The following is a 25,948-nucleotide window of genomic DNA, read 5'->3' as shown; positions in this document are numbered from 1 at the left end:
AAGTCCCCAACGATGAACCAGCAACTGAAAGACCTCCAAATGGAGGGCCCATTCTCCAGAATGCACGTCCTGGTGACTTAGGAAGTCCGCTTTCCAGTTGAGGACTCCCGGGATGAATATTGCTGACAGTGCGGGAAGATGCCACTCCGCCCAATGGAAGATGTGCGTTGCTTCTCACATTGCCCCGCGACTGTGGGTGCCTCCCTGTCGATTTATGTAAGAGACTGCGGTTGCGTTGTCGGATTGAATTTTGACTGGTCGAACCTGAAGGAGAGATCGCGACACTCAAAGGGCTCTGTATATGGCCCTGAGCTCCAGGAATTTGATGGGAAGCCTGCTTTACAGGGCAGTCCAACGTCACTGGAATGTATGTTGTTCGGAGACTGCAACCAATCCTCTCAGGCTGGTGTCCGTGGTGAGCAGGATCCAATCCTGAATCCAAAAGGGGCGTCCTTGATCCAGGTTGGACCGAAGAAGCCACCATGAAAGGGACTACTGCACCTCTATGGACAGGACAATGGACTGTCCGGCAATGTGCAGGTGGGAGCCATTCCATTTGGATAGCACTTCCAACTGAAGAGGTCGCGAATAAAACTGCGGGTACTCCACCATGTCAAAAGTGGCCACCATGGACTCCAGAATGCGCATACAAGCCTGTATGGACACCCTGCGGTGAAGAAGAAAACGTTGAATCTTGGATTAAAGGGTTCAAATTTTGTCCTCTGGGAGGAAGATGCGCTGTAGCCGCAAATTCAGCAGGGCTCCTAAATGCAACATCTCCTGCGAAGGCACCAAGGATGATTTGCGCCAATTTATCTTCCAGCCGTGAGATTGTAGAAAATCCACCGTAAGCTGAATATGTTGAAGTAGCACCTCCCGGGACTGGGCCATCAGGAGCAGGTCGTCTAAATAAGAAAGGATCCGTACACCTCTGCGACGTAGTCTGGCTGCCATGACTTTTGTAAAAACACGAGGTGCCGTTGACAGACCGAATGGCAACGCCTAAAATTGGTAATGGTCCTGTTGAATGGCAAACCTGAGGAACCGTTGATGATTGGCCCGAATTGGAATATGTAAATTGGCATCCTGAATGTCCAGTGATGCCAGAAAGTCCCCCGGCTCCAAGGCGAGGATAATCGTGCGGAGGGACTCCATGCGGAACTTGGGATTTCACAGAGCCCTGTTCAATTACTTTAAATTGAGGATAGGTGGTCTCCAGCTATAACAGGGCAAACCGCAGAAGTCGGCCTCCCACCCCGGGGGCCCCCAGGGATGGCCCGCCCCGTCACTCGGCAGGCTTCTCAGTCTGCTTGGGAGCTGGGTGTCTGGTGGCCCATGGCTATTTAGTGCGGGGCTTCGCTCCCTTGGATGGGGCCTGGTACCTTGAGGAAGCCTGACCTTTAGCTCTGCCCTGCGGGCGAAAGGAAAGAAATGTAGTTCTGGCCTTGGACGGAGCTGCCGAAGGTAAAGTAAGAAGGAGGTCTTAGCCCAAGACCCTGCCCAGACCCTGCCCAAAGAGGGTATCTCCAGAAGAGGGAAGAGCCTCCAGAGCCTTTTTCGAGTTGGCATCAGCACGCCAGTACCTGAGCTAGAGCGCCCGTCTAGCAGATATAGTTGCTGCCGATACCTTGGAGGTTAGGATCCCGGTATCCATGGCTGCTTCCCCAAATAGGTGGTAGCCTGTTTACTATTGAGCATGTGGGCGAGCAATTCCCATCTGCTAGTACCAGACGAAAGTCCTTGTTTCAACTGTTCTGCCCAACTGTCGATGGCCTTGGCAACCCAGGCTGAGGTCAGGGCAGGGCGAGCCACCGCCCGATCCGTAGGATCCTTTATGGAAGACTTGTCCGGTAAAGGAAGGACTGAAGATCTTACCAATCTGGCCACATGGGCGTCCATTGGAGGAGGAGATTCCCACTTAGCACGCCCTTTAAGAGGCAGTGGGTAATGTGCTTAGGCACATGAAAACGTTTAGTGGGCTCAGGCCACGCAACCTCTAAGAAATCTTCTAACTGAGCTGCGGAAGTGAACGGAGTTGATTCTTTTTTCTGTTGTTTAAACAACGGAGCCTTATCCTTGGGAGTTGGATCAGAGTCTTCAATTTGAAGTACTAACCTAACTGCTCGAACCAAAGCCTCAACATCGGTCAGAGACAGACTCTACCGTGACCGGAATTAGCCGACCCAGTCACCTGCGGATCCGACTGCAACTCAGGGTCAGTCTGGGCCAGTGAGGTAGAACTATCACGGGGCAGTAACCTATGCCTAGCAGGCCTGTCTCTCTCTAAGAGCTGTTGAACAGAAGCTGACATCTGTGTTAAGTCCTGCACCGACTGCGTAAAAGACTGCATCCAAGGAAGTTCAACCTGAGGCATCTGGGGTTGGAAAGAAGTGGCCCCTGGCAGTGGACCAGGAGGCAGGGCCGCCAGGTGATCAACTAGTCGAGACATTACCTGTGTCAACATCGACGTCCAAACTGGTTCAGGAGAGGGTGTCGGCTGTACTAGTGTCACATTCTTAGATGACGCAAAGCAGTGGACACAAAAGTCATCATTATCCTTGTTGTGGAGAAATAGTGACACAGACCCTGCAAGTACAAGGCTCTGGAGGAGTGACCTCCTTGTTAGCCTTGTTTCTGGCAGACATGTTAGCAGAATACAAGGCAGTCACCACACTTAAAATAAAACAATAGAATACCAACAGTGCAAATGAGGAAACTAACCTTCCCTAAATTAATGGGGTAAGGCATATAATAATAGGTGTCAATGTAACAGATTGTTCCTATTAGTGAGTGGCAGATTATTACAGACACACTCTACATGCACACAGAAACTCTCAGTGCACAGAAAACAGGGTGTGGAGGCAATAAATTATACTCAACAACCCAGCCACCAAGTAGCAGGAGGGAGTAGGCGAAGAACCAAGCTGCAGGAGCGAGGAGTTGGAGAGAGAAGAGCGGAGGTACCCTCTCCTTCTCAAACTGGAGCAGCAATGTGCCTAAAATGGTTGCCCAGCATCCTGAGGGAGAACAGAGAAGGAGGAGGAGACAGCCCTCCCAGGCAGGCAGATTACGTTGTAAATGCGAGCCCCAGGGGTGGGGGAGGAGCTACATGCAAGGACTCCTTTCCCTCAGGTGACAGGACCCCAGGGACGCAGCTGCTGTGCCTGTGCTAATGCCCTGGTGGTCTAGTGACTAAGCGCAGCAACCTGGGCTAGCACTGCGCCTGCACCCCACGCTCTCTCACCCGCGGGATGGATCGCCGCCTCACCGGTCAACTTACCCTCCCAGTCATCAGTCGCGGCTGCGGGCTCCGGGAGTGTGCTGCTGCCTGGAGACTCACACGGAACTCACCGACCCAGTCGCCGGGGCTGGGCGGAGGAGTAACTATGCAGGCATCCAAAATATGCATCATAGTTACTCAAAAGAATCCAATTCTGTAAACAGGAGCTAAGTTTAGCGCCCCACCGCAAAAGGTGCCCAGCTCCTGCGAGCACTAAAGAGAAAAAAAACTGGTGGGCCGCGGTCCTCAGGCGGGGTATAGGAGAGGACGACGACTGAGGGCTGCTGGGAAGAGTTCTGTAACTCTTTAGTGCCCGGACTCAGTCCTCAGCCAGCCTATACCCAGCGTCTATCCCTGTGCCCCCTACTGGACGAAGAAGTACGATATATTTGCGCGCTATTCTGCAAGACTATCTTTTGTTAAGTACCACTAGGTGTATGCGGCACAGTCCGCATTTATGGCAGGGACCATTACTATAAACAAAATGGGATGACCAAATTAGGAAATTAATGGGATTAACAAAAAATAAGATTTTAAACCTACCGGTAAATCTTTTTCTCTTAGTCCGTAGAGGATGCTGGGGACTCCGTAAGGACCATGGGGTATAGACGGGCTCTGCAGGAGACATGGGCACTCTAAAGACTTTAGATGGGTGTGCACTGGCTCCTCCCTCTATGCCCCTCCTCCAGACCTCAGTTAGAGAACTGTGCCCAGAGGAGACGGACAGTACGAGGAAAGGATTCTTGTTAATCTAAAGGCAAGATACATACCAGCCCACACTGTACAACTCGGAACATACAAACCAATTAACAGTATGAAACAAAACAGCATCAACCCGAGACTGATCAAAACTGTAACATAACCCTTATGTAAGCAATAACTATATACAAGTCTTGCAGAATTTTGTCCGCACTGGGACGGGCGCCCAGCATCCTCTACGGACTAGGAGAAAAAGATTTACCGGTAGGTTTAAAATCTTATTTTCTCTTACGTCCTAGAGGATGCTGGGGACTCCGTAAGGACCATGGGGATTATACCAAAGCTCCAGACCGGGCGGGAGAGTGCGGATGACTCTGCAGCACCGATTGAGCAAACATAAAGGTCCTCCTCAGCCAAGGTATCAAACTTGTAGAATTTAGCAAAAGTGTTTGGACCCCGACCAAGTCGTCGCTCGGCAAAGCTGAAACGCCTTTGGTAACAGCAATCCAGCCGTAGAATGAGCCTGCTGAATCGTGTTACAGATCCAGCGAGCAATAGTCTGTTTAGAAGCAGGAGCGCCAAGCTTGTTGGCTGCATACAAGACAAACAGTGCCTCTGTTTTCCTAACCCGAGCCGTCCTGGCTACATAAATCTTTAAGGCCCTGACTATATCAAGGGACTTGGAATCCTCCAAGTCACCCGTAGCCACAGGCACCACGATAGGTTGGTTCATGTGAAAAGATGAAACCACCTTAGGCAAAAATTGAGGACGAGTCCTTAATTCTGCTCTATCCACATGGAAAATCAGATAGGGGCTCTTGTGAGACAATGCCGCCAATTCGGACACCCGCCGTGCAGATGCCAAGGCCAACAACATGACCACCTTCCAAGTGAGAAATTTTAAATCCACCGTTTGAAGAGGCTCAAACCAGTGAGATTTTAGTAACTGTAACACCATGTTAAGGTCCCATGGTGCCACTGGGGGCACAAAAGGAGGCTGGATGTGCAGCACCCCCTTAACAAAAGTCTGGACTTCTGGGAGAGAAGCCAATTCCTTCTGAAAGAAAATTGATAGGGCCGAAATCTGTACCTTAATGGAGCCTAACTTTAGGCCCATATCCACTCCTGTCTGTAGAAAGTGGAGAAAACGGCCCAGATGGAAATCTTCAGTAGGAGCATTCTTGGCTTCACACCAAGATACATACTTCCTCCAGATGCGGTGATAATGTTTCGCCGTCACCTCCTTCCTAGCCTTAATCAGAGTAGGGATGACTTTCTCCGGAATACCTTTCCCTGCTAGGATTTGGTGTTCAACCGCCATGCCGTCAAACGTAACCGCGGTAAGTCTTGGAACACGCAGGGCCCCTGCTGCAATAGGTCTTCCCTGAGAGGAAGAGGCCACGGATCTTCTGTGAGCATTTCCTGAAGATCTGAATACCAGGCCCTTCGAGGCCAATCCGGAACAATGAGTATTGTCTGCACTCTCTTTCGTCTTATGATTCTCAGTATTTTTGAGATGAGCGGAAGAGGAGGGAACACATAGACCGACTGAAACACCCATGGTGTCACCAGGGCGTCCACCTCTACTGCCTGAGGGTCCTTTGACCTGGCACAATACCTCCGAAGCTTCTTGTTGAGGTGTGACGCCATCATGTCTATTTGTGGAAGTCACCACTGACTTGTTATCTCTGCAAAAACTTCTTGATGAAGTACCCTCTCTCCTGGATGGAGATCGTGTCTGCTGAGGAAGTCTGCTTCCCAGTTGTCCACTCCCGGAATGAAGACTGCTGACAGAGCGCTTGCGTGATTTTCCGCCCAGCGAAGAATCCTGGTGGCTTCCGCCATTGCCACTCTGCTCCTTGTCCCGCCTTGGCGGTTTACATGAGCCACAGCTGTGACGTTGTCTGATTGAATCAGAACCAGTAGGTCGCGAAGAATATTCTCCGCTTGTCGCAGGCTGTTGTATATGGCCCTCAATTCCAGTACGTTGATGTGTAGACAAGCCTCCTGGCTTGACCATAGTCCCTGAAAATTTCTTCCTTGTGTGACTGCTCCCCATCCTCGGAGGCTTGCGTCCGTGGTCACCAGAACCCAGTCTTGAATGCCGAACCTGCGACCTTCGAGAAGGTGAGCACTCTGCAGCCACCACAAGAGAGAGACACCCTGGTCCTGGGGGACAGGCATATTTTCTGATGTATCTGTAGATGGGACCCCGACCACTTGTCCAGAAGGTCCCACTGAAACGTCCTCGCATGAAACCTGCCAAAGGGGATGGCCTCGTAGGTCGCCACCATTTTTCCCAGTACTCGAGGTCATTGATGGACTGACACTCTTCGGTTTTAACAGGTCTCTGACCATGTTCTGGAGTTCCTGGGCTTTTTCCATCGGGAAAAAAATCCTCTTTTGTTCCGTGTCCAGAATCATGCCTAAGAAAGATAGCCGAGTCGTTGGAATCAACTGTGACTTCTGTAGATTTAGAATCCAGCCATGCTGCTGCAGCACTCTCAGGGAGAGTGACACGCTTTTCTGCAATTGATCTCTCTTTTATCAGGAGATCGTCCAAGTACGGGATAATTGTGACTCCCTGCTTGCGCAGGAGCACCATCATTTCCGCCATTACCCTGGTAAAAATCCTCGGGGCCGTGGAAAGCCCAAACGGCAACTTCTGAAACTGGTAATGACAGTCATGTACAGCGAATCTCAGGTATGCCTGATGAGGGGGATTTATGGGGACATGAAGGTATGCATCCTTTATGTCTAGTGACAACATAAAATCCCCCCCCCCCCCTCCCCTCCAGGCTGAAGATAACTGCCCGGAGTGATTCAATCTTGAATTTGAACTTTTTCAAGTACAGGTTTAGGTATTTTAGATTCAGAATGGGTCTGACCGAGCCATCCGGTTTCGGGACCACAAACAGGGTTGAATAGTACCCCTTCCCCTGTTGAACTAGGGGCACCTTGACAATCACTTGTTGTTGACAAAGTTTTTGAATTGCAGCTAAAACTATCTCCCTTTCTGGGGGAGAAGCTGGTAAAGCCGATTTGAAAAATCGTCGAGGAGGTACGTCTTCGAATTCCAGCTTGTAGCCTTGGGATACAATTTCCATCGCCCAAGGATCCACGTCTGACTGAACCCAGACCTGGCTGAAGAGTCGAAGACATGCCCCCACCACCGCGGACTCCCTCAGTGGAGCCCCAGCGTCATGCGGTGGATTTAGTAGAAGCCGGGGAGGACTTCTGCTCCTGGGAACTAGCCGTAGCAGGCATTCTTTTTCCTCTACCCTTACCTCTGGCGAGAAAGGAAGAGCCCTGACCTCTTCTGGACTTATGCAACCGAAAGGACTGCATCTGATATTGCGGTGTTTTCTTTTGCTGTGGGGGAACATAAGGTAAAAAGGTAGATTTACCCGCGGTAGCTGTGGAAACCAGGTCCGCGAGACCTTCCCCAAATAAAACCTCACCCTTGTAAGGCAAAACTTCCATATGTCTCTTTGAGTCGGCATCACCCGTCCATTGACGGGTCCACAGGGCTCACCTTGCAGAAATCGCCATGGCGTTGGCTCTTGAACCTAACAGCCCAACGTCTCTGGAAGCGTTTCTCATATATAAGACTGCGTCTTTAATATGACCTAAGGTCAATAAAATGCTATCCCTATCTTGGGTATTAATGTCAGATGACAAGGTATCTGCCCAAGCTGCTACAGCGCTACAAACCCAAGCCGACGCTATTGCCGGTCTGAGCAAGGCACCCGTATGTGCATAAATTGATTTTAGGGTAGTTTCCTGTCTGCGTTCAGCAGGATCCTTGAGGGCTGCCGTATCTGGAGATGGTAGCGCCACCTTTTTGGACAAGCGCGTTAAAGCCTTGTCCACCTTGGGCAAGGATTCCCACTGTAACCTGTCCTGTGCAGGGAAAGGATACGCCAAAAGAATTCTCTTGGGAATCTGCAGTTTCCTGTCTGGAGTTTCCCAAGCCTTTTCAAATAACGCGTTCAGCTCATGAGATGGGGGAAAAGTTACCACAGGTTTCTTTTCCTTAAACATGCATACCCTCGTGTCAGGGACAGAGGGGTCATCTGTGATATGTAAAACATCTTTTATTGCAATAATCATATAATTAATACTTTTGGCCAGCCTTGGGTGTAACCTCACATCATCGTAGTCGACACTGGAGTCAGAATCCGTGTCGGTATCAGTATCTGCTACTTGGGACAGGGGATGTTTCTGAGACCCTGGAGGGCCCTGTGATACAGCTAAAGCCATGGCTTGACTCCCTGACCTTTCTCTGGACTCTGCTTTGTCCATTCTCTTATGTAATAAAGGCACATTTGCAGTTAAAACATTCCACATATCCAGCCAATCAGGTGTCGGCGTTGCCGACGGAGACACCACAATCATCTGCTCCACCTCCTCCTTAGATGAGCCTTTCCGCTTCAGACATGCCGACACACGTACAGACACCCCCACACACTCCGGGATAGGGATATAGATATATATATATATATATATATACAAGTCCTCTGTTGCTAAACAAGCAAGCTGCACGTCACTCCATGAGAAAAAAAGTGCTTTAATGAATGTTGGTTACATGAGAAAAAATCAGCCTATCCGTTTTATCAACGGCTCGTTTCGGGACTTTGCATTGTCCCTTCGTCAGGATAACATATGGCTGCTGTGTTCTGTAACAAAAAAGCGTGCTGAAAAGAAAAAGAAAGAAAAAGAAAATGTGCTAAAGTCTTACCTTATATCCCTGTAGATCTTGTGTGCGTGTGCTCTGCTGCTGCCGGAGGCCCCGGCATATGCCAATATTTACATGTTCAAACTGGAACAAGAATTCTTTCTAAATAACGCCGACTATAAGAAACATATCTGTTGGTATACCCGCTACATAGATGACTGCTTCATGCTTTGGAACAGTAGCGAAGAAGCATTTCTAGAAATGATGACCAACATTAATCATCTCCCCTCTAGCATCAAGTTTACCTTCAAAATCAGCACCACAAGAGTCAATTTCCTAGACGTCATAGTGACCAATCAACAGAGCCATTTGGAAACTTCAGTTTACTACAAACCTACAGACCGTAACACTCTTCTGGAAGCAAGCAGCCATCACCCCAAGGCACTTAAACAGGGACTTCCACATTCTCAAATGCTCAGAATAGCCAGAATAACCAGCAACGCAGATGATCTGCCAGCTGCGTTGGACATCACCATGAATAAATTCATCCAGAGAGGCTATGACCCCATAGAACTGGCAAAGACAAAAGCAAAAGTATTACAAATTCCAAGACAAGGCCTGTTGAACCAGCAAATTCCTGCGGACACTAAAGATAAATTCATCTGGTCAACTACCTTTTCCACCACCAGCCCCATGATAACAAGGGCAACAAAGGCACTCTGGCCAATAGTGAAAACTGACCCTAGTTTACCATGTTTTACTAATAAAACACCAATGACTAGCTTCAGGAGAGGAAAAAACCTACGCGACCATCTTGTTAAGGCGGATATCACTAACCTTATACCATCTTCAGGCATTTTTGGTTTCAGCAAAAAACCGGGCTGCTATAAATGCGCCTCTTGCACTACGTGCAAATACCTCATTTCAGGAAGTACCTTCCAGCACCCACACAAAAATAAACAATATGAAATCCAACAGATCCTTACCTGCTCCTCACGGTTCGTTATTTATTACATCACATGCCCATGTAATAAATATTACATCGGCATGACCAGCCGCATGTTTAAAGAGAGGATGGCATTGCATCGCTCTGCGATAACCAAATCTCTCCAAGGAGAACAAAATGATCAGCCAGTGGCACGGCATTTTAAAACATGCCAACACAGTCTGGGCCAACTACGTTACCAAATAATTGACCAGCTTCCACCAATGATCAGAGGAGGAGATAAATCCACAGCCTTACAGAAATTAGAATCACGCTGGATTTTTAAACTGGACACCATTCATCCCAATGGACTGAATGAGAAAATCAACTGGAACATTCTTTGACAGACTTCCTTGCTGCATAAAATATTTATATCGTCCATTTACATAGTTCATTCCTATGCATTCTGCTTATGTTCCTCCAGCAGCATCCATCATACACTAACTCAGCACTTCTTCAGCATGCCTTCCCTATTATTCTAACTTTTTTCTTGAACATTTCATCACCTTCATCACAGTCCCATACTGCTTTTGCTTAACATATCATATTTAAGTAATTCCCTTTTCTAATGCTTTTACATTTCACACACGGTGGTTTAACGTTTTCTTTCTGCAATCTGCAGCTCCGGTGACCGGGGACGCTAGCCGGGTTGCCATGGCAACAAGCTGCAGCCAATGACAGCCATTTCCGGGACGACGTCACCGGGACCACAGGCGCGCCTCCCCGACCTCCGGCAGCAGCAGAGCACACGCACACAAGATCTACAGGGATATAAGGTAAGACTTTAGCACATTTTCTTTTTCTTTCTTTTTCTTTTCAGCACGCTTTTTTGTTACAGAACACAGCAGCCATATGTTATCCTGACGAAGGGACAATGCAAAGTCCCGAAACGAGCCGTTGATAAAACGGATAGGCTGATTTTTTCTCATGTAACCAACATTCATTAAAGCACTTTTTTTCTCATGGAGTGACGTGCAGCTTGCTTGTTTAGCAACAGAGGACTTGTATTCAAAACAGCACGAGCACCCAACACTTAATGTACCAGCACAGGAGTGCCGGATTATCCAAGATACACATGTACAGCAGCTGTTAGCAAAACACAGCTGTAGTATCAAGGCACCCAAAGCGGATTTATACATTTATCTTCATTTATCTTCATTTGTTCCAAGTGAGCTAAACACTTCACCACACAGCAAGCATGTCTGAAGCAAGCAATAACCCCGCTATTTCTGGAGATATCAACTTTGTAGGTCTTACACTACAAGCTGGAGATACACTAAGCTTTACACAACAACAAGCTGAACAAATACTCTTTGATGTAGATGCAGTCCCAGACACGCTGGAATTTACCCCAAACGATGTTTATCAACAACTGCTGAAGTTAAGAAATCGGGAAGTGGACTACTTGCTACACGGATCGACTCTATCCGACTACTATCGCCAAAAACTCATACCACGCGGGTTTAGAATCCTTAACGTGCCAACAATAGGACGCATGAATGCGGACTTCTGCAGGCGATGGATAGCAGTTCTGAACAAGTGTAGTTTTGATTTAATGTTACTAGTAATAGAGGAGGCAGGGAAAGAACTCAAAGCAACTAGATCACGCATAGAAGAATACCACCTGTCGCAACAACAAATGCTACAAGATCCCAACCACAATACATGGTGGATCAAATTAAATCAGCAAGTTGAAAACCATAAAAAAGAACTACTGAAATTTAAAAATACCAAACTCCAGGTAGTTAAATCTGACTACGAAGAACACCGTGTGTACCGTTGGCTGACGGGCACAGACTCCACCAGGCAAAACCGCACCAATTATAGATCTAATTGGCGCCAACGTCGAGATCAGAGGTCCAAGGACCGTCAACACTCTAATAGTGATAGCGATTTTAAAATAGCTGACTCAGACGATGCCATCAACCCACAACGCCCCCCTTTAGGGGTTCGCACCAGAGCGAAATTAGATACCGGAGGAGAACTACCAGAAGGAGCGGCCAAAACAAAAGGCTCAGTAAAGTCTCAGCCAAAAAACAAAAAGACAACTTGATTTTCAACCTATCATCTAGGGATCTCTCACTTGCAGAAACCTCCCTACTGAACAAAGGTTTGTCTTATGTCCCCACAAACTTCCACGATGACTTCGAATGGCAGAATGATCTACATAAAATGGAACGAAAACTAAGATTGAAAGAATATTTTCAAAAACAACCGGAAGCTGAACCACCAACGGCTATGGAAGTCAAATTAAGAAAACACCACAAATCCAAATTTGATCCCATATCAACAAATGCTTCAATCAAAACTTACAGTCGACTGTTGGATGAAGCAGTCCACAAATTTAAAGGAGCACGACCGAAAATTTATCCCAACCTGACAACGGAAGAATTCAGAGCACTAAAATCACTCAAAGCTGACACCTCCATCATAATACGACCAGCAGATAAGGGCGGCAGTGTAGTTATACAGGACTTACATAAATACAAACAAGAAATACAGAGGCAATTATCTGATACTGTCACATATCAGCTTCTCACCAGAGACCCAACGGATCAATATAAGCAAGAATTGTCAGACATCTTAGAAAAAGCAGAACAAGATGGCTGGATAACTACCAAAATTAAAACATCTTTACTGGTTAAGTTTCCTATAACACCAGTACTATACACGGTTCCCAAAGTACACAAAAATTGTGTTGAACCACCGGGCCGCCCCATCGTGTCAGCAAGAGGCTCTTTATACCATCCTATAGCCGAATTGCTCGACTCTTTGTTACAGCCACATATCACCAAGGAACATACGTACCTTAAAGATACAACATCCTTTCTTAAAGCTTTAGCTACTTTCTCCAATACAACGGAGTTTCAATATCTATGCACCATGGACGTTAACTCTCTGTATACTTCCATCCCTCACAGCGAGGGCCTGGAGGCTGTACAGGAGTTCGTTAGCAGGATTCAAGAACCTTTTGGATTTCACATTCCCCTCTTTCTACAGCTACTACGCTTGGTGCTAACACGGAATTACTTTCTGTATGATGGCAGATATTATCTGCAAGCCCAAGGCTGTGCCATGGGAAGTGCAGTAGCCCCGGCATATGCCAATATTTACATGTTTAAACTGGAACAAGAATTCTTTCTAAATAACGCCGACTATAAGAAACATATCTGTTGGTATACCCGCTACATAGATGACTGCTTCATGCTTTGGAACAGTAGCGAAGAAGCATTTCTAGAAATGATGACCAACATTAATCATCTCCCCTCTAGCATCAAGTTTACCTTCAAAATCAGCACCACAAGAGTCAATTTCCTAGACGTCATAGTGACCAATCAACAGAGCCATTTGGAAACTTCAGTTTACTACAAACCTACAGACCGTAACACTCTTCTGGAAGCAAGCAGCCATCACCCCAAGGCACTTAAACAGGGACTTCCACATTCTCAAATGCTCAGAATAGCCAGAATAACCAGCAACGCAGATGATCTGCCAGCTGCGTTGGACATCACCATGAATAAATTCATCCAGAGAGGCTATGACCCCATAGAACTGGCAAAGACAAAAGCAAAAGTATTACAAATTCCAAGACAAGGCCTGTTGAACCAGCAAATTCCTGCGGACACTAAAGATAAATTCATCTGGTCAACTACCTTTTCCACCACCAGCCCCATGATAACAAGGGCAACAAAGGCACTCTGGCCAATAGTGAAAACTGACCCTAGTTTACCATGTTTTACTAATAAAACACCAATGACTAGCTTCAGGAGAGGAAAAAACCTACGCGACCATCTTGTTAAGGCGGATATCACTAACCTTATACCATCTTCAGGCATTTTTGGTTTCAGCAAAAAACCGGGCTGCTATAAATGCGCCTCTTGCACTACGTGCAAATACCTCATTTCAGGAAGTACCTTCCAGCACCCACACAAAAATAAAAAATATGAAATCCAACAGATCCTTACCTGCTCCTCACGGTTCGTTATTTATTACATCACATGCCCATGTAATAAATATTACATCGGCATGACCAGCCGCATGTTTAAAGAGAGGATGGCATTGCATCGCTCTGCGATAACCAAATCTCTCCAAGGAGAACAAAATGATCAGCCAGTGGCACGGCATTTTAAAACATGCCAACACAGTCTGGGCCAACTACGTTACCAAATAATTGACCAGCTTCCACCAATGATCAGAGGAGGAGATAAATCCACAGCCTTACAGAAATTAGAATCACGCTGGATTTTTAAACTGGACACCATTCATCCCAATGGACTGAATGAGAAAATCAACTGGAACATTCTTTGACAGACTTCCTTGCTGCATAAAATATTTATATCGTCCATTTACATAGTTCATTCCTATGCATTCTGCTTATGTTCCTCCAGCAGCATCCATCATACACTAACTCAGCACTTCTTCAGCATGCCTTCCCTATTATTCTAACTTTTTTCTTGAACATTTCATCACCTTCATCACAGTCCCATACTGCTTTTGCTTAACATATCATATTTAAGTAATTCCCTTTTCTAATGCTTTTACATTTCACACACGGTGGTTTAACGTTTTCTTTCTGCAATCTGCAGCTCCGGTGACCGGGGACGCTAGCCGGGTTGCCATGGCAACAAGCTGCAGCCAATGACAGCCATTTCCGGGACGACGTCACCGGGACCACAGGCGCGCCTCCCCGACCTCCGGCAGCAGCAGAGCACACGCACACAAGATCTACAGGGATATAAGGTAAGACTTTAGCACATTTTCTTTTTCTTTCTTTTTCTTTTCAGCACGCTTTTTTGTTACAGAACACAGCAGCCATATGTTATCCTGACGAAGGGACAATGCAAAGTCCCGAAACGAGCCGTTGATAAAACGGATAGGCTGATTTTTTCTCATGTAACCAACATTCATTAAAGCACTTTTTTTCTCATGGAGTGACGTGCAGCTTGCTTGTTTAGCAACAGAGGACTTGTATTCAAAACAGCACGAGCACCCAACACTTAATGTACCAGCACAGGAGTGCCGGATTATCCAAGATACATATATATATATATATATATATATATAGAGACAGTCCCCCAATAAGGCCCTTTGGAGAGACAGAGAGAGAGAGTATGCCAGCACACACCCAGCGCCACCGGATACTGGAATAAAAATCCCAGTCAGTACAGCGCTTTTATAAATATACTCACTGCGCCAAATAAATGTGCCCCCCCCCCTCTTTTTTGCCCTATGTATGTGTTCAGCAGGGGAAAGTCCGGGGAGCCAGCTTCTCTGCAGCGTGCTGTGGAGAAAATGGCGCTGGTTAGTGCTGAGGGATCAAGCTCCGCCCCCTCACCGGCGGGCTTCGATCCCGCTCAAATCTTTATACTGGCGGGGGTTTTTGCCATATATTGCCATATATATCTCTGCCAGTGTCCCTAAAAGGTTAATAATTGCTGCCCAGGGCGCCCCCCCTGCACCCTGCACCCATACAGTGCCGCCAGTGTGTGTGTGTTCGGAGCAATGCCGCTACGCGTTACCGCTACGCGTTACCTCATAGAAGATCCGAAGTCTTCTGCCGCCTTTGAAGTCTTCTTTCTTTTCATACTCACCCGGCTTCTATCTTTCGGCTCTGTGAGGAGGACGGCGGCGCGGCTCCGGGACGAACGGCGAGGGTGAGACTTGCGTTCCGACCCTCTGGAGCTAATGGTGTCCAGTAGCCTAAGAAGCAGAGCCTATCATTTAAGTAGGTCTGCTTCTCTCTCCTCAGTCCCACGATACAGGGAGCCTGTTGACAGCAGTGCTCCCTGAAAATAAAAAAACCTAACAAAAGTCTTTTACAGAGAAACTCAGTAGAGCTCCCCTGCAGTGCACCCAGTCTCCTCTGGGCAAAGGATCTAACTGAGGTCTGGAGGAGGGGCATAGAGGGAGGAGCCAGTGCACACCCATACCTAAAGTCTTTAGAGTGCCCATGTCTCCTGCGGAGCCCGTCTATACCCCATGGTCCTTACGGAGTCCCCAGCATCCTCTAGGACGTAAGAGAAAAAGACAAAGGATTACTTCTCTTCTATGGTTTCTCTGACAGTCACCTCTACCAAGCAGCAGGATCACTGTTCAATCTGGCTACACACCAGTAGTCAGGTATGCAGACCAAGCAGCAGATTCCCTTACAAGCATGGGTCTTCAACCTGCGGCCCTACAGCTGCTGTGGAACTAATCATCCCAGCATAACCTGCTTCAATTTTAGCCAGACTTAATAGCAAAACTGTGACAGGGCTTGCTGGGATGTGTAGTTCCACAGCAACTGGAGGTCCGCAGGCTGAAGACCCTTGCCTTACAGCTTTGATAGGGCCAGTAGGTTAAATCAAAAGATGAGTGCGCTGGGACACATGTTGAATGCACTGGTATAGACCCAACTGCTGTTCGCCATTTGCCTTCCTTTGGGTCACTGGTTCTCAAACTTCATCTTCAAGGTGCCCTAATGGTCCAGGTTTTAAAGAGATCAATGCTTGTGCACAGATGGTCTAAGCAAACCTTTGAGAACCACTGCTCTGGATGAACAAGTAGAATTTAAAAAACGTGCAACTTCAAGGAACTTTTTTTTGTTTTTTGTTTTTTAAATCTTCATAATATACCATGAGCTATTGATGAAAGCTGTGCATAGAAAATATGCTGCAATATTTTTGCAGCAAAGACGGGAAGAGAGTAAATCTTACCTAATATTAGAAGATTTTATTGTCACTACAAGGAGGTAAGAAAATAGAGCTTGGTAACTGCATGCATGGACTTTATCAAATAGCAGTAAGATAACAAAACTTACAGACTCAGCGATGCGCAGCACCGCGTGTAATGTCAGCCCAAACATCTCTTCTCCTTTAAGATACTCTGGGAAAAGGCGAAGCATTCCAGTTTCTCTCCGCATTCGTGCAACAGGTTCTGCAATGCGATTCCACAGAGCTAAAAATGGACAACAGAGGTTTAGATCTTCATGAATTAGATGTAAGCTAATCCTGTTATTAGCACCAAATTCAGGTACAAGCCCCATTTTTAAATACTGTAAAAATATAGTAATTTATTGTACAAGAGAGGGGATACATAGATCAAGTCTACATAGATTAACTTCCGATACCTTTTATAGTGTGGTCTAAAACAAAATAAATGGTATCTGTAACCAAAGAGAATAAACGTTTTTTTTAAGCCAGAAAGCGGTATAAAACCATACACGGATTTACGAACCATCTTATCTGATTTATAGACTTATTCAATTTGTTTCAAAGACCAGGAGAGTAAAGCTGGGAACACACTGGCCGTTCAATTGAACGGCCGTTATATCAAAGGCACGGCGGCCGGTGTGTACCAGCAATATATCTGTGAATTAAGTCATTCACGGAATATCACATTGGCCCTGCAGTACAGCCTATATATCTGTAGATACAGCGGCGCATCATGCTGTGTGTACGGCCATTCTGACGACTACCCCATACACTTACTCCAGAGGCCGCCGGTGACTGACATCACAAATGGGCAGATACATGTAAATAACCGCCCAGTTGTGAGGTCAGGTACAACACATTGGGGCAACAATTGGTAAGTGTGTATGCACTTACAGATTGTAAGATAGGCCAGCGTACTGATGTCCTAGTGCGTACCCAGCATTAGACAAATTTCCCAGGAAATAAGTAATAGTTCAATTGTCTTATGAGGGGGAAAAAAAAAAAAAAAGTGCCATAGGAACACTTCATGCTGTTTTGTTTTTCCTTTATGACCAAAAAGGATACTAAATTTCAATTATTTTCATATGCTACACTTTCATTTATAAAACAGAGTCCTCTTCTGCATAGTAGCAGCTGTTTGTAGCCTGCTACCCCCTACCCTCAAAAATTGCTGAATTTCAGAGTTTTTTCGGAAGGATTTAGAGCAGTCATGTTATTAAAAGGCATAACCTGAAATGTTTAGCATTTAATAAAAACACTGCTTTAAATTCCACAGCAAATAAATAGGATTTTAATTACCTACCGGTAAATCCTTTTATCATAGTCCATAAGGGATATCGGGGAATCTAGTACGATGGGGTATAGACAGGGTCCAAAATTTCTTCAACTGGGTGTACTGGCTCCTTCCCTCTAATGCCCCCTCCCACAGTCAGTTATAGGTAAAAACGTGCCCGAAGGAGAAAGGACATATATGAGAGAAGTAATATAATAACAAAGAGTAGTGAGATTTCCATACAAGCACACTACTAGCATATAACAACCAGCAACGGCTGGTAACAACAGCTGAACAGGTTACCACATAACAAGAACCTGCAGAAAAGTCAACGCACTGAGGCGGGCGCCCAATATCCCTTATGGACTACGAGAAAAGGATTTACCGGTAGGTAATTAAAATCCTATTTTCTCTAGCATCCATAAGGGATATTAGGGAATCTAGTACGATGGGGACGTCCCAAAGCTTCAAGAACGGGCGGGAACGCGTGGAGACTGCTGCAGCACCGCCTGCCCAAACTGGGTATCCTCTTTGGCCAGGGTATCAAACTTGCAGAACTTAACAAAAGTGTTCTTCCCCGACCAGGTAGCAGCTTGGCATAGTTGTAAAGCCGAGACTCCACGGGCAATCTGATCTTGTAGAGTGGGCTTTCAGAGACTTAGGAACAGGTAAGGCTGCCAACACATAGGCCTGTTGAATAGTAAGCCTAATCCAATGAGAAATGGACTGCTTTGAAGCAGGGCAACCCTTTTTCTGCGCCTAATAGAGCACGAACAAAGAATCAGTCTTTCTGATCTGTTCTCTTGACATAGCTCTTCAGGGCTCGCACAGCATCCAATGCCTCCGAAGGAGCAGAAGCGTCAGAACTGGCCGGAATCACAATAGGCTGATTCAAGTGAAACGCAGAGACAACCTTCAGCAGGAACTGCTGCCTAGTCCGGAGCTCCGCTCTGTCCCCGTAAAAGACCAAGTATGGACTTTTACGCGACAAGGCCCCCAATTCTGAGACACGTCGAACAGAAGCCAGGGCCAGTAACATCACCGTCTTCCACGTGAGGTGCTTGTCTTCTACCGTCATCACAGGTTCAAACCAGGAAGACTGTGAAAATTCCAACACTACATTCAGATCCCAGGGTGCCGTAGGTGGCACAAAAGGAGGTTGTATGTGGAGTACCCCTTGCAAGGTCTGAACTTCTGGCAACACTGCCAATTTCTTCTGGAAGAAAATGGAGAGTGCTGAAATCTGGACCTTAATGGATCCCAGACGTAAGCCCTTATCCACACCAGCCTGCAGGAAACGTAAGAAACATCCCAAGTGAAAGTCAGCAGGCGGATACGTGCGTTCTCCTCCAGATATGATAGTGTTTTGACGTCACAGGCTTCCTGGCCTGAACCATGGTAGCAATAACCTTTTTGGAAAGGCCCTTGTGAGCTATGATGTTCCGCTCAAACTCTATGCCGTCAAACGAAGTCGCTGTAAATCCAGGTAGATGAATGGTCCTTGTTGAAGATCTCTTCTTAGTGGTAAAGGCCAAGGGTCTTCGACGGACATGGCCAGAAGATCCGAGTACCACGCCCTCCAAGGCCAATCCGGGGCAATTAGAATTGCCTGGACTCTGATTTCTGATGTGCTTGAGCACCCTGGGGAGTAAAGAAATTGGAGGAAACGGGTACACCAGCCGTTAAGGCCAAGGCGACGTCAGTGCATCCACTGCCCTCGCCTGAGGGTCCCTGGTTCGTGAGCAATACCAGGGAAGCTTCTTGTTGAGACGAAAATCCATCATGTCGATTTGCGGGCAGCCCCACTGTTTGATGACTTGCTGGTGGAGTCCCCACTGCCTGGGTGGAAATCATGACGACTCAGGAAGTCCACTTTCCAATTGTATACACCCCAGAATGAAAATTGCTGACATTGCTCTTGCATTTCATTCCGCCCAAAGGAGTATCTCTGACACCTCTCGCATGCAGGCTCTGCTCTTTGTCCCTCTTTGTCGATTGATATACGCCACTGCTGTGGCGTTGTCCGACTTTACCAGGATCGCGTGATCCTTGAGCAGAGAGGAGAGGCCTGAAGCAGAGCATTGTAGAACGCCTGAAGTACCAGAATGTTGATCGCAAGGAGGCTTTGGTGGGCTGACCATCTGCCCTGGAACTGCACCCCTTGGGTGACAGCACCCCATCCTCGTAGATTCGCATCTATCGTGAGGAAGGTCCAAGCTTGAATTTAGAAACTCCGGCCCTCCAGTAGATTGGAGGACTGTAGCCACCACAGGAGGGAAATCCTGGCCTGAGGCGACAGCTGTATCATCCCGGTGCATCTGATGATGTGAACCAGACCATTTGCTCAGGAGATCCAGCTGAAAAGTTCTGGCATGGAACCTGCCATATTGGATCGCCTTGTATGAGGCGACCATCTTCCCCAACAATCTGATGCAAAGATGAATGGACACTCGAGCAGGTCGGAGTACCATGCGGACCATCTCCTGAAGTGTTGTCGCCTTGTCCTCTGGTAGGAACACCTTCTGGGCCACAGTATCCATCAACATCTCCAGTAGCAGAAGCCGCTGAGTCGGCTCCAGGTGGGACTTCTTTAAGTTGAGGATCCACCCATGGCATGACAGAAGTTGAATAGTGCAGTCGATATGGAGCAACAAAATCTCCCTGGATCTTGCTTTGATCAGAAGGTCGTCCAGGTAAGGAACAATATTGATTCCCTGGACCCAGAGTTGCAACATCATCTCCGCCATCACCTTTGTGAACACCCTCGGAGCTCTGGACAGGCCGAAGGGCAGTGCATGGAATTGGAAGTGATTGTCCAGCAGTGCAAACCGCAGGTACGCCTGATGAGGCGGCCAAATCGGAATATGGAGGTAGGCATCCTTGATATCCAAGGAGACCATGAATTCCTATTCTTCCAGGCCCGCAATTCACTGCTCACAGGGATTCCATTTTTAACTTGAACACCTTCAAGTAAGGATTCAAGGATTTTAGATTCAAAATGGGTCTTACCGAACCGTCCGGTTTCGGCACCACAAACAGGTTTGAGTAAAACCCTTTGCCGCGTTGCGGTATTGGTACTGGAACAAAGACGTGGGACTGGACCAACTTTAGGATGGCCTGTTGCAACGTAGCTTGCATATCTCTCCAAAGCTGGTAAGCTTGATTTGAAAAATCATTGGGGAGGAGTACTGTCGAGCTCTAGCTTGTAGCACTGAGAAACAAGATCTCTGACCCAGGTATCCTGGCGGGTAGCCTCCCAGACGCGGCTGAAGTGACGCAGTTGAGCTCCCACCTCGAGATCTCCTTGGGGTGGGTGGGCACTGTCATGCTGAGGCCTTAGCGGAAGCAGAACTGGTGGTCTGTTCCTGAGAGCTGGTGCTTGCAGGCTTTCTGGACTTGCCTCTGGTGCCTCTAGTCGCATTGGAGGCACCTCTGACCTTAGATCGAAATCTGTGAGAGCGAAAGGACTGGACAGACGGCCCCAGGTAGGAGCGTCTTGCCGGCGGGGCCCCAGAGGGGAGAAACGTGGATTTCCCAACCGTAACTTTGGAATTCCAGGTATCCAATTCACCCCCAAAGAGCCATTCCCCAGAAAAGGGGAGGGATTCCACACTACGTTTGGATTCTGCGTCCGCAATCCACTAACGGAACCACAAGGCCCTGCGTGCCGACTGCCATGGCAGAAGTCCTAGCATTAATGTACCCCATCTCTCTGAGCGAATCACAGAGGACATGTGTAGTGTCCTGAATGTGTTTTCGGAGGGTCACCACAGTGACCAAGGGCATATCCCCAGAGAGGCCCCCCTGAATTTGATTGGCCCAGGAATGAATGGCATGGGTCATCTAGCAACCCCCAATGACCGGCCTTTGCGATACACCTGCAGCCATGTAAATAGAGACTACACTCAAATCTATTTTCCTATCCCCAGGATCCTTTATGGTAAAGGAGCCCGGGGCAGGCAGCACCGCCTTTTTGGACAGTTGAGAGACTGACACATCAACCCTGGGGGTTCCTCACAAAATTTCCTCCTTCAGGAGCAAATGGGCTAGTGCGCAAAAAGTTTTGGGACACTTGGAATTTTTTGTCCGGATTTTTCCAGATTAGCTTGAATAGGTCATCTAACTCTGCAGAATCAGGGAAAGTGACGTTAGGCCTGTTTTGTACAAAGAAAAACGACTGCTGTGACGCAGCGTCCTCTAGAGGGAACTTTAACATGTCCCGTATAGCCAGTATTAGGGGTTCAATGCCCTGAGCAGAATCGGGATCCCCACTAACGGGGTATAGTCCTCCCCATCCTCCTGTACATTCTCATCTGTATCACGCTTTTGTGGTCCTGCATGAGAGGAGGGGGGCTGTGCCGCCATCTGCCCTAGCAGATAAATCTGCAACAGCCTGTTGTAGTAGCCGAGTTTTCTGTACATTAACAGTGAGCTGGGATGACATATCTGACATCATAGTTTCAAGAGACCCTAGCCAGTCGGGCTCTGGACCCTCCCCCCAAGTCCCTTCACTAATTTGTGAAGATCGGCAGCATTGTTCACATGAAACAGAATCAGATGATAATGGAGAGAATATTGTGTGGCATACAAAGCACAGCTTGTGTTTACCCATGTTTCACAGTAAGCACAACATCATACACATACACCCAGCTAGTTATATTGCAAGCCTGCCCTACTGTATGTGAGAGGAGACACACAGAGAGAAGGACAGCAACACACCCTTAGCTGTACAGCCCCAGTGAGGCTGCCAGCTCACTATATCACAGTAAACACTAACAAATTCTGTCCTGTAGAGGACCCAGATAGTGTACAATAGCGTCTCTCGCCCTTTGCTACACCCTGTACCAGATATCCAGTGTGGCTGAGGAGTCAGGAAGCGCTGTGTGCGCTGTGGATGACTGCAGTAAGTAAAGGAAGTCACCAAAATGCCTCTGGTTCCGCTTTGAGGAAGCTCCGCCCCCTCCAATGGCACCAGAGCTATAGTGATATATTATACTGGCAAAGTCTCCTTACAGCTTAAAAACATCACAACAAGTGCTAGTCTAAGCGGTTTTGTGCCAGTCTACACGGGGGACCCCCCAGGGAGGGTCCCGTACGACACGCCCGCGTTTAGCCGCAGAGCGAACCGGAGCCCACGGTTTGTACTCAGCACAGATGTCACCTTCAGGAAGTGTTAGGGGTGTGCGGCGTGCTGCGGTTGTGACAGCTAAGGCGCAGTTCTGCACCTCATAAGGCTGGTGACCGTCCCACCCATAATTCCCATGGTGCCCAAACAGCATACCGAAAATAACAAACATGAAAAATAAATTGAAGAAAACTCTCTGGAGCTCAGATATGTGCATCCTCTCCTGAGGGCACTTTTTCCTAAACTGCCTGTGGGAGAGGGCAAAGAGGGGAGGAGACAGCACACCCAGCTGAAGAAATTTAAAGTGCACTGGCTCCTTTGGACCCCGTCTATACCCCATTGTACTAGATTCCCCAATATCCCTTATGGATGCTAGAGAAATACATGAAAATTTTAGTGAAATCGCAGCTCATTGAATAAAGCCCTTGGTCTGCATGGGTCTAGTGAAGTTGCAGCACCAGCAGGAGTAGTCTATATCAGCTGGTTACCAACCGTAACCAGGAACTCTAGACAAACTTGTAAAACCCTAGATAGGTTGGCAGAATAAGACAATACTGTCATAATGTAACTTTGCAGGAACAAACACCAGTCTAAATTGATACCTGCAAAAGCAGTGTTATAAGTGACAATATGTTTCCTTTTAGTATGTTAGGTGAATATCTAAATAATAATATATTAGGTGTAATGTAGAAACAAATACAAAACAATTCTGCAAAAAACAGCAACTTACCCTGGGGAGAAGAGTCTGTCAGCACCACATCCTCATAGCCATACTCAATAACTTGTACAGTGAATTCTGGCCGACCATTCTGGTCACATACTCTACAACGATAAGAACATCGACGGTGACTATGTCGCATGCTCCAGTAAATGCGTGTTGCCTCATAGCCCACAGGGTATAGGGCAGTGACACTGTGGAAGTCTTGCAATTGATAAGGCAGAAGCTGGCCAATAGCATGAAAAACAAGTCCTCCAACTCTAAACATGTGTATACGGTCACCACGTTGAATAATGCTTGCAATCTGACTGACTTCATCTCGCTCTATGTACACCCGTCGGAAGACTGTAAAGCAACTCAGTTCTTGTTCGCAAGATCCCTTTAACTTGTGCACTGAACAAAGCATGGTTTTGTCCTTGAAGAACATGCACTTGGCACGGATGGCGCAAGCAAAGTGATAGACATTTGGACAGCGTAAACGATTGCAGCTATTTGTGGCACCTGTTTTCTGACACAGGCTACACTTTGTAAGCAACCCACGATGCAGTGCCACTTCCACATTGATCAGTGCACCACCTTGTGTCTCATATACCTCTGTAGACCACAATGCGCAGTTCAGGTGCACCCACAGATCAAGATCCAAGTTTAGAAGCCGTGCTGGTCCATCTGTAGCTCCATCACCTTCCTCATGACAGAAACAACACTTTCGGAGATCTGGAGGCAAGGTGTCAGGCTTTAGGGTAGTACCGAGTCTTTCTATTACCTCGCATACCTCTTTCTCACAATGACGTGAACCAATTTTCTGGAAAGTGATCAGTATATGTAGTCTCTTCCAACGAACTCCTTTCCACTTCTTTATTTTTGGCCGTTGTTCTTCTAAACTTTCCTCTGGGGGACGTACTCTTTGCTTGATTGCTGCTTCCATAGATTCCTCAAAAATAGGTGACTGTGGGGGAGGCAGAGGGCATGTTACCATAGAGGAATCTGGTTCTGATTCAGCAACAGGAGGCTCCATAGGACTAGCAGGTGAAGGAGCAAACGGAGAAGGAGGTGGTGAGGTTTCTTCAGGCAACAGCGGTAGTTGTCGAACATCCAGGTTAGATACATTGTTAACATAACAATGATTGATAGCCTTCTCCACAACAGTCTCTTCCTAGAATGAGAATATAGAACACATTTAAAAATATATAAACATGAAAATTCTAATCTTACACAATAATTAGCACGGGAAATAAAAGGTATTTGGTGTCAAAATGTACAATTTTTGCCCCTTTATTGCAAATGAGTTGTGCTGAGAAACCATAAAACAACCAGCAGTAGGAGGAACTAAAACTAAAAAAAATTTTTATTCTCTTTAAGTGAAACTCCAGTCTAATTTGTTTAACTTCTCTCAACCCCCCCCCCCCTCCCCAACCCCCACCCCCACCCCACACACACACAGTTGTGACTCAAGATTTAGCTTCCAACTTTTAGCTCTTGGATCAGGCAAACAGCTAGACCTCTGAATGTGAGTGGGTTGTAATTTAGTGCAAATTTCTCTGGAAACTTGAGTCTTAAATGTATAGTAAAACTAATCAATTTTAAACTAACAAAGACAAAATGACTCACTTGTGCCAGAAGAGTAAGAATGTCCATCTCATTCTTTAATGTGTATCCCGGAAGCACTGCATCCAGCTGCTTCAGCCAATCGGTGCTGTTCTCCAACTTTCCTGCCAGAGTCTTTTCCTTATCACTGGTATCGCCTGCAAATATGATAGGGACAGACCAGAAAGTACAAGGTTTTAAAACAAAAGAAACTAATTTTGTAATGAAAAAAACGAGATTTATGTTCAGAACTTACCGTTGTTAAATCTTTCTGCGAGGTACACTGGGCTCCACAGGGAATTACATTGGGGTGTAGCGTAGGATCTTGATCCGAGGCACCAACAGACTAAAAGCTTTGACTGTTCCCAGAATGCATAGCGCCGCCTCCTCTATAACCCCGCCTCCGTGCACAGGAGCTCAGTTTTTGTTAACCAGTCCAATGCAGTAGCAGGTGAAAGACGACAACGGTTAGTAGCCACATACACCACATTCTCACGACAGGAGAAAGTGTCAGCGGCTAATGCCCTACCAACTCAAAGAAGCTAAGTGCGTCAGGGTGGGCGCCCTGTGGAGCCCAGTGCAAGCAGAAAGAGATTTAACAGTAAGTTCTTACCATAAATCTCATTTTCTGCTGCGGGGTACACTGGGTTCCACAGGGAATGACATTGGGGATGTCCTAAAGCAGTTCTTCCTGGGACGGGACGCACTGTAGCGGGCACAAGAACCCGGCGTCCAAAGGAAGCATCCTGGGAGGCGGAAGTATCGAAGGCATAGAACCTTATGAACGTGTTCCCTGAGGACCACGTAGCCGCCTTGCACAACTGCTCAAGGGTCGCTCCACGGCAGGCCGCCCAAGAAGGTCCAACAGACTGAATAGAATGGGCCTTGATGGTAGCAGGAGCTGGAAGGCCAGC

General features: G+C 47.0%; 1 protein-coding gene across 4 annotated transcripts in view; it reads right to left on the bottom strand.

Moving 5' to 3' along the window:
* Positions 1–25,948, bottom strand: part of KMT2D (lysine methyltransferase 2D) — a 381,440-nt gene that overhangs the window by 9,541 nt on the left and 345,951 nt on the right. For all 4 annotated transcript variants that reach the window (XM_063952696.1, XM_063952698.1, XM_063952697.1 and 1 more), the window contains 3 exons: positions 25,059–25,192; positions 23,463–24,603; positions 16,442–16,578 (listed from right to left, as the gene is read on the bottom strand). In XM_063952696.1, coding sequence (XP_063808766.1) covers positions 16,442–16,578; positions 23,463–24,603; positions 25,059–25,192 — 1,412 coding nt within the window. The remainder of the gene's footprint in view (positions 1–16,441; positions 16,579–23,462; positions 24,604–25,058; positions 25,193–25,948) is intronic.

This window comes from Pseudophryne corroboree, chromosome 2, assembly GCF_028390025.1.
Source record: "Pseudophryne corroboree isolate aPseCor3 chromosome 2, aPseCor3.hap2, whole genome shotgun sequence".
NCBI classification, from domain to species: domain Eukaryota; kingdom Metazoa; phylum Chordata; class Amphibia; order Anura; family Myobatrachidae; genus Pseudophryne; species Pseudophryne corroboree.
This window is presented reverse-complemented; position numbering and strand designations above follow the sequence as displayed.